Source organism: Pelobates fuscus, chromosome 7 (assembly GCF_036172605.1).
Source record: "Pelobates fuscus isolate aPelFus1 chromosome 7, aPelFus1.pri, whole genome shotgun sequence".
NCBI classification, from domain to species: domain Eukaryota; kingdom Metazoa; phylum Chordata; class Amphibia; order Anura; family Pelobatidae; genus Pelobates; species Pelobates fuscus.
Window position 1 is genome coordinate 38,889,803 of NC_086323.1, and position 15,874 is coordinate 38,905,676.

General features: G+C 42.7%; 1 protein-coding gene across 2 annotated transcripts in view; it reads left to right on the forward strand.

Moving 5' to 3' along the window:
- Positions 1-634: 634 nt before the first annotated feature.
- DNAJB4 (DnaJ heat shock protein family (Hsp40) member B4) overlaps positions 635-15,874 on the forward strand; it is a 36,732-nt gene continuing 21,492 nt past the window's right edge. The window contains exon 1 of one of the 2 annotated variants that reach the window (XM_063427959.1): positions 635-1,122. In XM_063427959.1, the coding sequence (XP_063284029.1) occupies positions 912-1,122 (211 nt within the window). In that variant the 5' untranslated portion in view covers positions 635-911. Of the gene's footprint in view, positions 1,123-8,305; positions 8,428-15,874 lie in introns of those variants that run through there. The other variant, XM_063427960.1, reaches the window with a different exon arrangement.

Genomic DNA, 15,874 nt, shown 5'->3' on the forward strand with positions numbered 1-15,874 from the left:
TCCCTTTAATATTTACTTATTTATGTGAAGGAGGTGCACCCAGTCTTCCTTTTCTTTACTTTAAAGGAAAGCTGGAGCAAAACCTCATCTCTGGTGTCCCGTGGTTTGCTGTTGGGTTCTTTCTCTACTGATTATCTGTAATAATATAGTTGAGCGGAAAGAATTCTCTAAGTCAGCTATGAATTCAGTTCCCCTACTTTGGCCTAAAATTTGAAATTCACTTTGAATTCTCACTTTAGTAAATAACCTTGATAGTATATAGGATATAGCACTGAAATAGGTTAAACATGCAGGAGACGCATGCTTTGTGCTGAAATCGGAAGGGCTGGAGGAAAGAAATTTGTGAGCCAATAGTTTGCAAGTAATTTTAGAGTACAGCCGTTTATTACCCTGTTCTGGGTAAAGTTCCAAAACATCAGGTACAAATAAACAAAACATACTTTTGATGTTGGATGGGATTTCTGACCAGTTAGACACATGCTTGCATTCCTTTAAATATTGTATGTGCGACTATATCAGGATGTATTATAACTGTAAACCTTTTTCCATGTTTTGCAGGGTCCATGGTGTATAAAAGCAAAAACAAATAGAAGATATGAGAACACAGAGAAAAGGCAAAAAAATACCGTGTATGCTCTCTAATAAAGCTTTGCCTTGTTTAAAGAAAAAAAAAAACTTCCAGAAAGAGCTGGTGGATTGTGCAGGCAGCAGGGAGGTACATGAGAGGCAGGAGAGCTGATTTCTCTATATAAGAGCAGAAGGAAAAGCCTCCTATCACAGGACAGAGAACCTCTTACTGACACTTAGCTGAGTACAGCTTGGAGCTCAACTGCTAGATTCATCCAGAAGTAAACACCTTCATTTTATTTGATATTAAAAACCTAATCTGATCTGGTGTATCTGAAGGGAAGATGGGAAAAGATTATTATTCCATACTAGGCATTGAGAAAGGGGCTTCAGAAGAAGACATTAAGAAAGCTTACAGAAAACAAGCTCTGAAATGGCATCCAGACAAAAACAAGTCTGCCCATGCAGAAGAAAAGTTCAAGGAGCTTGCAGAAGCTTATGAGGTGCTCAGTGACCCCCAAAAAAGAGAGATCTATGATCAATTTGGAGAGGAGGGTAGGTATCTTTAAATAATTAAATTGGATTATTTAACCTCCAAAAGATAAAGATAGATAAAAAGCAAGCAAACCCTTGGTACCCCTCCTGCATGCTATGCTTTTAACCCCTTGAGTGTAGGATGGTATTTGCTTCAAATGCTTATCTCTGGTACACTAAGGGTTAACAAGTAATTGTTAGTAGCCAGTTCAGTGCATGCCATAACATGGATTTTGCTGGGTGGTATTTACTAAACAGTGCTTTGTGATGTCAGTTGCCATGCAGCTGATCGTATAACACTGTCACCTTGATGTAAATGGTTGTATATGGAATTGGAGAGAAAAGTTAAGGGTTAATGTACAGTGGGATGTTACTGAATGTTTTGGCCACAATTCTGTAAAGCTGCAGTGAGTCTTGTGTAGTACAGCTCTGGAAAGTGGGGGCTCAGTATAACTCAGTAATGTTTCCAGTGATTTCTCTGCATCTCCACTCATGTTCTAGACATATAATTGTACACTGTTTTATAATTACATTTATATTTAGATACAGTTATATATAAGCATACAATTATATGGCTAGTTATAGTCACATCTCATTACAGGGTGACAGTATTAGGAAGTTACATATTTTACATAAACATACATAGAAACATAGAATGTGACGGCAGATAAGAACCATTCGGCCCATCTAGTCTGCCCAGTTTTCTAAATACTTTCATTAGTCCCTGGCATTATCTTATAGTTAGGATAGCCTTATGCCTATCCCACGCATGCTTAAAAGAATTACTGTTTAGTTAATTCTTTTTACATATATTTATATATCTATATATACAAAGTAACAAATTGCCGCGCATTTATATATAGTATATTTACATTGTTATATATTAATTTAATGTTAGACAGTTGCATAAAGTTACAGAAGTATACATAAATATCAAGTTAAAGAGTACAGTAAGTGGTTGAAAAGTGATGGCATGGTTACATGATGTTCTACAAGTGTACTAAAATATTGACATATATAAACATTGTTAAATTTGTTGAAAAGGATACACAGATTATTAGGCTTGTAAGCTTTCCAAGGTCTCATATTTATTGATACAAATGTGCGCAGCCTTGTAATACACAGTTTCAACCATTTTACATACATGTTGTGGGTGTATGTGCCACATTCTTAGAGAGAGAGGAAAACACATTTTCTACAGTTTGTTTTTTTAACAAGTCAGCGTCCTGCCTGTCTGTCCTGGCTTCAAGCCCAAGAGCCTATTTATATGATGTCATGAAATTCCAGCAAAATGTTACATCCTAATTTTGAGCAGGGGCCTGGTGCCAAGAGAATGAGTCTCAAAAATGTCCAAATAAGCTTGAAGATGTAAAATCATTGAGGTGATTTCAACCATGACGCATGTTGCTGAATTGCTTACAGATTTCAAGTACTGATCCTCATCTTTACAATAAATTCATTCCATTTGCTCTGTGCTGAGAGAGGATTAGGTCACAGGGCTTCAAAGGGTCCTTCTTTATATGTAAAACTGCTAAAAAAAATTGACACAAAACTGAGGGATGAGGAACATGCAGTGGTGGATACTCCAAGCCATTACCTATTGTTCCTGAAACATCTTGTAATTATCTAATTTTTTTGTAAAATGTCCCACTTTTCTAATATTGTAAAGCACTGCAGAATAAGTTGACGCTATATAAATCTCAATAATAATAATAATTACAGATTATTATAGGGTTTACGGTTCTAGAAAGCTATGGATGAAGTTCTTCCAGTTTGTGTCAAACCATTTTCAAACAGTTTAAATCAGGTGATTCCAGAGAGGCTTAAACATACCATCTCTGCTGGAGAGGACATAATGAGAAGGTTCCATACCTGTCAAGAACATTTGTACTCTGGAGTATAGAAGAATCTGGCTGTGCCAAATCACTGTTAACGCTTTTGGCCAATTTTCATGCAGACAAATTGACACGTGTCAGTTTTCTGGTGTTTAATGGGAAAAAAATGGTTGGACTATGGACAGGGTTGAACTAGGACAAACATGTGGTCTAGGCATTTAAAGTCAGAGCAGCCAAATAGGAGGTGTGGGGCTAGAGAGGGGGCATATTATGTCATCACCAATGACAAGCAGGTTCCCCCAAAAAAGAGTATATGTGTGGTGCCCCCTTGAGGCATCCCATGCACAGAGCCCTCCTGAAGTGCTTGTGGATGGGAAAAATGCTGTATGTTTGTTTTGCGCACCAGAAGCGAGTTTAATGATATGTGCTGCGTTTGCTGGAGACTTGTGATACCACAGGACAAAATAAGTACAGGTATGGGAAGGCTGTTTGTGGTGTATTATGTGGGTCTGTAGTCTATGTGTGCGCATGTATAGGGGCTGTAGAGCCTACATGTGTGTTTGTGTCGGTATAGGAGCTGTAGTGTATTTATAAGTATATGGGGCTTGCATTGTATGTGTATTAGCAACTGTAGTGTGTGTGTGTGTGTAGAGGGGCTACAGTGAGTGTGAACAAGGGTTGTAGTGTGTATTTGTATAAGCAGTATATCTTGTGTGATTGGGTAGGGTGCAGTGTGTGTATAGGTGGTAGGATAGCATTTTATTACTACTAATGTAATATTAATAATTTAATAATAATTAAACACAAACATTAATCCCCTGTCCCCTCACCCCCATTGTTACCTTACCAGGAGGTGGGCATTCACATCCCTCATGGTCCAGTGTGCTTACTATCTGGTCTACACCATGGGGGAAGATAGCTACATAGTCTTTGGTTTGCACTTTTACTTGGTTCAGACCATATACAGTCAGGTCCATAAATATTGGGACATCGACACAATTCTAATCTTTTTGGCTCTTTACACCACCACAGTGGATTTGAAATGAAATGAACAAGATGTGCTTTAACTGCAGACTTTCAGCTTTAATTTGAGGGTATTTACATCCAAATTAGGTGAACTGTGTAGGAATTACAACAGTTTGTATATGTGCCTCCCACTTTTCAAAAGTAATGGGACAGTTGGCTGCCATGGCCAGGTGTGTGTTAATCCCTCATTATCCCATTTACAAGGAGCAGTTTAAAGGTCCAGAGTTCATTTAAAGTGTGCTATTTGCATTTGGAATCTGTTGCTGTCAACTCTCAATATGAGATCCAAAGAGCTGTCACTATCAGTGAAGCAAGCCATCATTAGGCTGAAAAAAACTAAACAAACCCATCAGAGAGATAGCAAAAACATTAGGTGTTGCCAAATCAACTGTTTGGAATATCCTTAAAAAGAAAGAATGCACCGGTGAGCTCAGCAACACCAAAAGACCCGGAAGACCACGGAAAACTGTGGTGGATGACCGAAGAATTATTTCCCTGGTAAAGAAAACACCCTTCACAACAGTTGGCCAGATCAAGAACACTCTCCAGGTGGTAGGTGTATGTGTGTCAAAGTCAAAAATCAAGAGAAGACTTTACCAGAGTGGATACAGAGGGTTCACCACAAGATGTAAACCATTGGTGAGCCTCAAACACAGGAAGGCCAGATTAGAGATTGCCAAACAACATCTAAAAAAGCCTTCACAGTTCTGGAACAACATCCTATGGACAGATGAGACCAAGATCAACTTGTACCAGAATGATGGGAAGACAAGAAAGGAAAGGAACTGCTCATGATCCAAAGCATACCACCTCATCAGTGAAGCATGGTGGTGGTAGTGTCATGGCATGGGCATGTATGGCTGCCAATGGAACTGGTTCTCTTGTATTTATTGATGATGTGACTGCTGACAAAAGCAGCAGGATGAATTCTGAAGTCTTTCAGGCAATATTATCTGCTCATATTCAGCCAAATGCTTTAGAACTGATTGGACGGCGCTTCACAGTGCAGATGGACAATGACCCAAAGCATACTGCAAAAGCAACCAAAGAGTTTTTTAAGGGAAAGAAGTGGAATGTTTTGCAATGGCCAAGTCAATCACCTGACCGGAAACCGATTGAGCATGCATTTCACTTGATGAAGACAAAACTGAAGGGAAAATGCCCCAACAACAAACTGAAGACAGTTGCAGTAGAGGCCTGGCAGAGCATCACCAGGGATGAAACCCAGCGTCTGGTGATGTCTATGCATTCCAGACTTCAGGCTGTAATTGACTGCAAAGGATTTGCAACCAAGTATTAAAAAGTGAAAGTTTGATTTATGACTGTTAATCTGTCCCATTACTTTTGGTCCCTTAAAAAGTGGGAGGCACATATACAAACTGTTGTAATTCCTACACTGTTCACCTGATTTGGATGTAAATACCCTCAAATTAAAGCTGAAAGTCTACAGTTAAAGCACATCTTGTTTGTTTCATTTCAAACCCATTGTGGTGGTGTATAGAGCCAAAAATATTATAATTGTGTCGATGTCCCAATATTTATGGACCTGACTGTATGTCTCCAGAGCTCTCACCACTGCTTACGATGGCAATGTTCTGACACTGTAAGTGTTGGAATTTACCACTGGATGGTCCACTCCTATTCTTCTTATAGAGTAGCATTGGTGACCTAATGTGCATGCACTGCAAGTGCCACACATGCATTCAAGCTTCCCGTAGGGAATTATTGAATCAGTGTTTCCCGTGGGGGCATCTGTGTCATATGATCGAGTTTTACTCTGCACTTGACTTAAACCTGCTATTTAAACATTACTGTAACGAATCGACGGGAACCCCGACTGGGTACCTTTAAGCAGAACAGTACATATTACAAACATAGAATGAGACGGCAGATAAGAACCATTCAGCCCATTTAGTCTGCCCAATTTTCGAAATACTTTTAATTAGTCCCTGGCCTTATCTTAAGTCTAGGATAGCCTTATGTCTATCCCACGCATGCTTAAACTCCCTCACTTTGTTAACCTCTACCACTTGAGCTGGAAGGCTATTCCATGCATCCATTACCCTCTCAGTAAAGTAATACTTCCTGAAATTATTTTTAAACCTTTGTCCCTCTAATTTAAGACTATGTCCTTTTGTTGTGGTAGTTTTTTTTTTCTTTTAAATATAGTCTCTTGCTTTACTGTGTTGATTCCCTTTATGTATTTAAATGTTTCTATCCTATCCCCCTATCTCGTCTTTCCTCTAAGCTATACATGTTAAGATCCTTTAACCTTTCCTGGTAAGAGGTGTTCCTCCCCAGTCAAACTCCCTACCTGCCACTGTACTTACACCGGGCGCTTGGACCCAGAAGCCTTACACCGGGCGCTTGGAGCCACCGGGCACTTGGAGCCCCCCCCCCTTCCCCTCCCCCCCGCCTGACCGGGTAAGTGAAAAAACAAGACCCACACTGAGACATTTATCCGTTCCCCGTTTAAAGAGGAAGGGATAAAGATCTTTTAAAATCTCTTTTTATTTCAAAACTACAGGGCAATCGGGTTGGAGAACAACATATTACAATCACACAGATGGGAACAAAGTATATGCAACACAAAGTGAATTACAGTAACCACCATAATATTCTAAAATGTGGGTCTTGTTTGGAAAACATGATATCAGTTATTATTGGTGTGTGAAGATGAGGGTATTCATGGTAAAACGTGCTAAATAATAAGGGTAGGTGTATTGGTTAAGAACAGAGGGAGGTTGGGAACACCAGTGTAGGTAGCATTGTTTATTTGTTACATTGTGATATAATTGTAGCCAAGCTATTCTATGTGTCTTATGTCCTCTGGTGTTCCATTCCACCAGGGCCTCTAATGTAGTGGTTTGAAAGGTGAGGACCACACGATTGCTTTTTATTTAATAAATAGGCATATGTTATAACACTACTCCTACTGGAGAACTCATGTGGGGGGTATTCATACTAAATATGAAGCAGTGTACCTTATTATCAAAAGTGTGAAGGTGCACTACGGTGTAATACTATTGAGTCACTAACATTTAGTACATGTGGTACTAAAGCACAGCTTTTTAGGAATGACGTTTTTTACATTGCAAAGAATGCATTGAAAATTAAACCAATCCTATGCATATATGGGGTTTATAGTATTGGGGGTTAAAATCTATTTTTCTCTTCTCTGTGACTTTTTACCAACGAACAGATAGTATGATCTTTTCATAGACTGACTCACAGGCTATCTAACTAAGCACTTTGTATGAAATTGCTTTATTGCAGAGATCTCAAGGACAGAGCCCTCTTTACCTTTTGTATTGGAATGTGTATATTGTAGACTTTTCTCCACTAATTGTACAGCGCTGCAGAATATGTTGGTGCTTTATAAATGCCAATAATAATTAAATATTAGGGAATTTCTTTTGACATTTGCTTTAAACAGCACTACTCCAATAGTAAATCTTTACAAAGTTTGAGTTAACACAAATTATTTATAAGGAAATTTACTAGTTTAATATACAATATATCAAGATTTACCAATTGTATTTCTTTATACTTATCTGTTTTTTTTTTTTTTAAATGTTTATTTTTCTTTGTCACTTATCATTAAAGTAATTTTCGACTGACTTCATTTTTATCTGGATTATATACAGCCCAAATTGGTGACGCCAGCATATTATGTGCACTCAGTTAGATAGGTAAAAAAAAAAATTAGCCCCAAGCCAAATGATAATTTGGGAGATGGGTCTCAATGTGTCCTGAGCAGGTCACGTGTAGAGTGTTTTTTTTTTTTAACCCTGCATTATGATAGGAAAACTCATCGGTCATAATCTTCACATTGTGCAACAGCTGTATGTTGTTCTAAGATTGCCTGGCTCTATATAAAAGCTTTGTGCAGTGACTTTAGAAGTCTAAATTGTCTGCTTCTGTCAGAGCCACCCACTCACTGTTTATTCTAGGAAATGCCAGGATTCCTTGTGCACATGTTTGGTTTTGTCTCCTATATCTCTTGCATTGTCAACAAGCCTAGTTACATGCTACCAGGCCCTGTAAGCCATATAAAATTTGAGAACTTAAAGAGAACCTGTCACGAGTTAAACAACTTTAGCTATTTTAAAGAGCTTTAAATTCCATCTATACATTGTGCTAGCAAATGTGTATGTTTGAGAAAAAAACCTATCTGTCACGCTAATTCCTCATCACTCAGTGGCGAAGAATAGAGATACGGTGCAGATAAGACCTCCTTCCCCTCCACACATAGCAACCACAGTGCATGCACTGTGGTTGCTATGGAAACTCCCTACTCTGTGCTGCTAGCTAGATGCTGTCAATGAAGCCAATGTGTTGGCATTATGGAGGAGGTTGTCCCTGCATAGCACAGAGCAGGAGCGCAGGTGGACCAGAAGTGGGTGTTACAGAAGTGTAACACCCATCTCTGTAAGGAGATTGCGTCGAGGGATCTGAGGGCCAGGTAAGTGGTGTCAGTTTCCCTGACAGTTTCCCTTTAAGTTCCTGTTTGCTATAATAGGAAATTATTTTCTTTATTTCACTTGGTATGTTTCCATACTTATGTTGCGTACAATTTTAAAAATGTCATTGTACAACAGATGTAATAAGCTAACAGAGATACTTGTGAGGACTATTAATAAAGTGAACATTTGCAACAATTATGTTTCTTCTCATACCCAAGTGCAGTGGGTGGCTGTAAGATAATTCACAGGCAATGTCCCTAAACTCTTTTTAAAAAAAGAGCCTGGTCTCCTGTGGGCAGATGAGCTTGCATGTCCCAACTCATTCTAGCCTTCAAATGATATGTGCTTCTACCCAGGGGCGTATTAGCCGCGAGGCAAACAAGGCATTTGCCTTGGGCGGCATTTTCCAGGGGGCGGCAAAAAAAGCCGCCCCCAAATGCCCAAGGCAAATGTCTTGTTAGCCTTGCGGCTAACAGACATGCCGGCGGTCGGGCGGCGCTGGCGGGCGGCCGGCGAGGGAGCGCTTCCCCTGAGCTGTCTGCTCAGCTCCCTCGCCAGCCGCAGAGTGAGGCTGGGAGGCGGAGCCGGAATATGACGTCATATTCCGGCTCCCAGCCTCAGGGGAAGTGCTCCCTCGCCGGCCGCCCGCCAGGCAGTGCCGCCCGATCGCCCAGCAGCCACTGGACCACCAGGGAGGAAGAGACACCCCCCCCCCCCCAGCATTCCCAAAGGTAAGGAGGCCGGGGGGGGGGGGTGTTAAATTTAAAAAAAATGTGTTACAAATAAATTAAAAAAAAAACGTGTTAATAATAAATTTAAAAAAAATGTGTTAAAAATAAATTTAAAAAAAAGTGTTAAAAATAAATTAAAAAAAAAGTGTTAATAATAAATTTAAAAAAAGTGTTAAAAATAAATTTAAAAAAATGTGTTAAAAATAAATTTAAAAAAAATGTGTTAAAAATAAATTTAAAAAAATGTGTTAATGTGGGTGGGTGAGTGTGTGTCTGTTAGTGTCTGTGTCTGTTAGTGTGTGTGTCTGTTAGTGTGTGTGTCTGTTAGTGTTTGTGTTTGCCTGTGAGTGTGTGTGTGTGTATTTTAGTGAGTGTGTGTGTCTGTTAGTGTGTGTCTGTTAGTGAGTGTGTTTGTCTGTTACTGAGTGTGAGTGTGTCTGTTAGTGTGTGTGTGTTTCTGTTAGCGAGTGTGTGTTTCTGTTAGCTAGTGTATGCGTATCTGTCAGTGAATGTGTGTGTGTGTATTTAGAATGCGGGGCGGGGGGAAAGGTTGGGTGGGGGTGGCGCGGGGGGAGGAAGGGGGGGCGCCTGAGTTTTGTCCTGCCTAGGGCAGCACAAAACCAGGATACACCACTGCTTCTACCCACATAGTGGTAGACCTAGTAGTACTACCCCCTGATTCAGTGCCAAGCCCATGGCATTCATATTGCCAAATTCTCCCTCTAAGCACCGTGCTCATTATTCTATTCAGGAATAATTTTAAGATCAAATGTTTCATAATTTTGTTTCCTCGATTTGGATGATAGTAACTTGTGAATATCATCTTAACTGAAGTCTTTCAGATGCTTTGATTTGCCCTAATACATTTTTGCTATTGAAAATATGGCTTTCAGAAAATAACACCCATTGTGGGGGGCTCTGTCATGTTTATTCCTATGGGTACCTGAAATGTAATTCCAACATTGGATTATAATATAATATATAATCTATCCTTATTGAGTCCATCAGATAGGGATGATGAAATGTTTCACTACAATGCAGCCTTACATGTGTTCTAAACGGCAAACAACTGAAATTTCTTTGTAAATGATTGCAGATTTTGCAGAGTGTTCAGGAGGAGAACGGACAAGTGGTATACATTATTTAGGAAGTCAGTTGAGATGCTGGCATTAGAAATATGATAGAGTGCAATATTCACTTAATATTTCATCTATGCATTACACTAGGCAAATGGCTTGCAAAATGCAGAGTTATTTTTAATTTAATTGCATTTACGACCATATTTCTGTCATGTATTAGACACACACTCCACTTGTGTGAAGCTAGTAATTTGAGAATGGATATATTTATGGATATAATAGATATATTTTATTTACATGCCTTCACAGTAGCTGACTCAGGGACATACCTTTCAACCGTCCAAGATCCAGTGGTGTCCATTGGTCCCCATAGTGCATTATGAGAAGACTCCTTTTCAGGTGTACATGTTATCATGCCTCATCAATTACTTATTTTGTCGCTTTTCTCTAGTCCTGCTTACATATCGCCCAACAGGGCCGGACTGGGAAAAAAATTAGGCCCGGGCATTTTTCAATCAGAGCGGCCCCCTAAGAAGGGGGCGGGGCCAGAGAGGGTGTGTTTTGTCATCACTAATGACAAGCACACCCCCTCTCAAAGTGAGCAAGTTGGTTCAATGCGCAGAGCCGCGCTGAAGAGCTCTGGCATTAGAAAAAGGCTTGCGCTGTGTTTGCTTTTAAATTGTCTCTGGTGTCTCCACAAGTGGGATACCAGAGGACAATTGGGCCAGGAAAGTGTATGGTGCATGTGTTTGGAGCCTGCTTGTGAAATTGCGTGTGTGTTGAGTGTGGTGTGGTATTGTGTAAATAGGTCAATTTCATTTGTGTTTGTGGTGTAATATGTGTGGCTAGGGGCTGTAGATAGTGTGTGTATAGGGGGCATAGTGTTATAGGGGATGTAGCGAGTGTGTGCATACAGGCTGTAGTGTGTGTGTGTGTATAGGTGACGTAGTGTGTGTAGGGGTTGTAGAGAGGGTGTGTAGGAGATCTAGTGTGTAAAGGACCCAGAGTGTGTATAGGAGATTGTGTGTGTGTGTGTGTGTGTGTATATATAGAGGATTAAGAGTGCATATAGGGTAAGGGATCTAGCGTGTATCTGGAGCGTAATGTGTGTGGTGGTGCAGTGTGAGGGGTGCTGTAGTGTGTGTGTTTGTATGTATATATATATATATATATATATATATATATATATATTTGGACGTATTGTATGTGTGAGGGGCGCAGTGTGTGTGTATTTAAGAGGGGTGCTGTGTGTGAGGGTGTTTTTATCTGCCGTCACATTCTAGGTTTCTAATTTTCTTTGTCTGTTAACTCACTGAGGGTTATTTTATATATGTGTATGTGTGTGAGCGAGGGTGCTGTCTGTCTGAGGGTGCTGTCTGTCTGAGGGTGCTGTCTGTCTGAGGGTGCTGTCTGTCTGAGGGTGCTGTCTGTCTGAGGGTGCTGTCTGTGAGTGAGGGTGCTGTCTGTGAGTGAGGGTGCTGTGTGTGTCTGAAGGTGATGTGTGTGTCTGAAGGTGATGTGTGCTGAGTGTCTGAGGGTGCTGTGTGTCTGGGTGCGCTGTGTGTCTGGGTGCGCTGTGTGTCTGGGTGTCTGGGTGCGCTGGGTGTCTGGGTGCGCTGGGTGTCTGGGTGCGCTGTGTGTGTCTGGGGGTGCTGTGTGTGTCTGGGGGGCTGTGTGTGTCTGGGGTTGCTGTGTGTGTCTGGGGGTGCTGTGTGTGTCTGGGGGTGCTGTGTGTGTCTGGGGGTGCTGTGTGTGTCTGGGGGTGCTTTGTGTGTCTGGGGGTGCTGTATGTGTCTGGGGGTGCTGTATGTGTCTGGGGGGCTGTGTGTGTCTGGGGGTGCTGTGTGTGTTTGGGATTGCTATGTGTGTTTGGGTGCTGTGTGTGTTTGGGTGCTGTGTGTGTCTGGGGGGGGGCTGTGTGTGTCTGGGGGGGGGGGCTGTGTGTGTCTGGGGGGGCTGTGTGTGTCTGGGGGGGGCTGTGTGTGTCTGGGGGGGGCTGTGTGTGTCTGGGGGGGGCTGTGTGTGTCTGGGGGGGCTGTGTGTGTCTGGGGGGGCTGTGTGTGTCTGGGGGTGCTGTGTGTGTTTGGGTGCTGTGTGTGTCTGGGGGGCTGTGTGTGTCTGGGGGTGCTGTATGTGTTTGGGGGTGCTGTATGTGTTTGGGGGTGCTGTATGTGTTTGGGGGTGCTGTGTGTGTTTGGGTGCTGTGTGTGTTTGGGTGCTGTGTGTGTCTGGGGGGGGCTGTGTGTGTCTGGGGGGGGCTGTGTGTGTCTGGGGGGGCTGTGTGTGTCTGGGGGGGCTGTGTGTGTCGGGGGGGGGCTGTGTGTGTCGGGGGGGGGCTGTGTGTGTCTGGGGGGGGCTGTGTGTGTCTGGGGGGGGCTGTGTGTGTCTGGGGGGGCTGTGTGTGTCTGGGGGTGCTGTGTGTGTCTGGGGGGGCTGTGTGTGTCTGGGGGGGGCTGTGTGTGTCTGGGGGGGGGCTGTGTGTCTGGGGGGGCTGTGTGTGTCTGGGGGGGGGCTGTGTGTGTCTGGGGGTGATGTGTGTTTGTGAGGGGGCTGTTGGTGTGATTTTTTTTTAATTTAAATATATTATTAATAATTATTATTTTTTTAAATTTAAATATATTATTAATAATTAAAAAAAAAAAAAGTTAGATCCCCCACTCCCTTCTTACCTTTAGCATGGGAGGGGGGAGCCGTTCTGCTTGCGATGAGCCGTTCTGCCTGGGGGGACCAAGCTTCCTTCCCTGGTGGTCCAGTGGTGAGAGTGAACTCTAACCTGCCGGCTAGAGTTCACTCTCGCGAGATCTGAGCGTTGCCGCGGTAACCGCGGCAACGCTCAGATCTCGCGAGAGGACCCGGCGGAGCTGCTGGATAGAGCTCCGCCAGTCCTCTCTGCTGCCTCCCTCACACCCCACAGCCGGCGGCCGCCTGTCAGTGTCTCTGGGCCGGTGAGGGAGATCTTTGATCTCCCCACCGGCCCATGGAGGCTCAGAGCAGGGCCGGCGCTCGGATAGCGCTGGCCCTGCTGGGGCTGGCAGGGGAGATCCTGTGATCTCCCCTTCCGGCCTCGGCCCCACGGCCATCGCGGCCCACCGGGCATTTGCCCGGTATGCCCGATGGCGAGTCCGGGCCTGTCGCCCAATGTCTAAGAGGAAGCAGAAGCAATCTTGATTTTAAAGTACATCTACACATAATTCTATACATTTGCTGGGCATTTCTCTAACAATGTATGGGATATAAAATACATACCCGAAGATGACATTCTCATACACGTTTTATGGATAATAGTTTTTCGGTAAAAAGGAAGTTCCTCATCCTCTTACCACAATAGGTGCTATTGAATATTTTACTGGATTAATACGTGCATTAGAGGTCAGTATAAAAGAAATCTCTGCATAACTTCCTGGTAAATCGAATTAGCACAATCTGTAGTTTTACATTGAGGACTTGGTTCCAAACCTTTTGGTGCTATCTGCCATAAACTGGTATTACCGGTTTCTCCTTGCCCCTGTATGTGCCTTTTTATAAAGGGACCAGGAGACTGGGTATCTTGGGGGACCTGTAGGGCTATATTATTTCTATAAAGGGTCAAGGAGACTGGGCATCCCAGGAACATGTGGGGCCATATTATATTTTTATAAATGGTCCAGAAGATTTGGGCATCTCCAGGGTCCCTTTGTTACCGTTCACCCTTTTGCGACAGTTGTAAAATATTGGAAGGATCCCCTTGTCAAGCTCCTACCTGGTGATATTGGTGTATTTTTATATACACACACATATATATATATAAGATAATGTCCAAGCCCTTGCACTCCGACTATTACATATTACCTGGTGCCCAGTCACATCAATTATAAAAATTATAAATATAAAAAAAATACCGGCACTCTGAATTCCACAGGATGATGAAAGCTCCAATGAGGAGCTGAAACGTTGACCTGGATTTACTTAAATAAAGAAGATCGTTGTGGAATTCCCAGAGTGCTGTTATTATTTTGAAATATATATATATATATATATATTTTTTTTTTTTTTCTCACCCTCCTGGGTGGTAAGTTTATTCCTGATTCTAGGGTCCTCTACCAGAGGCCTGGGAGTTAGAGGGTTCTGCGCAGTATCTTAGCTGTTCCTAGAACTGCACTCTTCTGGACAGCGATCTCAGATGTCCCACCTGGAATCTGTTGAAGCCACTCCCCCAACTTGGGAGTCACAGCCCCGAGTGCTCCTATCACAACTAGGACTACTACTGCCTTCACTTTCCACATCCTTTCTATTTCTTCTTTCAGTCCTTGGTATTTGTCCACCTTCTCATGTTCCTTCTTCCTGATGTTATAGTCACTGGGTATTGCCACATCCACCACGACTGCAGTCTTTCATTCCTTGTCTACCACCACGATGTATGGTTGGTTGGCCTGTCTGGATCTTGAAGTCCCACAGGATCTTAGCCCTGTCATTCTCAACTACCCTTTGTGGTATCTCCTATCTGGACTTAGGCAGGTCCAATCCATGATGCTGGGATTGTGTACCGAAACATCTGCACAGAATAAATATATCTAAGTGTGTGTGTGTGTATATATAGACAGATATTTAATATATATATATATATATACATATATATATATACACTGAACAAAATTATAAATGCAACACTTTTGTTTTTGCCCCATTTTTCAAGATCTTAGACTTTTTATATGTACACAAAGGGCCTATTTCTCTCAAATATTGTTCACAAATCTGTCTAAATCTGTGTTAGTGAGCACTTCTTCTTTGCCGAGATAATCCATCCACCATGGCATATCAAGATGCTGTTAAGACAGCATGATTATTGCACAGATGCGCCTTAGGCTGACCACAATAAAAGGCCACTCTAAATTGTGCAGTTTTTTTGGGGGTGGGGGGGAGAAGGGGGGGGGGGGTCCGGAAACCAGTCAGTATCTGGTGTGACCACAATTTACCTCACACAGTGCAACACATCGCCTTCGCATAGAGTTGATCAGGTTGTTGATTGTGTTCTGTGGAACTTTGGTCCACTCCGCTTCAATGGCTGTGCAAAGTTGCTGGATATTGGCAGGACCTGGAACACGCTGTCGTATACGCCGATCCAGAGCATCCCAAACATGCTCAATGGGTGACATGTCCGCTGAGTATGCTGGCCATGCAAGAACTGGGATGTTTTCAGTTTCCAGGAATTGTGTACAGATCCTTGCAACATGGGGCCATGCATTATCATGCTGCAACATTAGGTGATAGTCTGTGGATGAATGGCACAACAATGGGCCTCAGGATCTCGTCACGGTATCTCTGTGCATTCAAAATGCCATCAATAAAATGCACCTGTGTTCGCTGTCCATAACATACGCCTGCCCATATCATAACCCCACTGCCACCATGGGCCACTCGATCCACAACGTTGACATCAGCAAACCGCTAACCCACACAACGCCATACACGCTGAGTGCCATCTGCCCTGTACAGTGAAAACCGGGATTCACCTGTGAAGAGAACACCTCTCCAGAGTGCCAAACGCCATCGAATGTGAGCATTTGCCCACTCAAGTTGGTTACGACAAACTGCAATCAGGTTGAGACCCTGATGAGGACGACGAGCATGCAGATGAGCTTCCCTGAGACGGTTTCTGA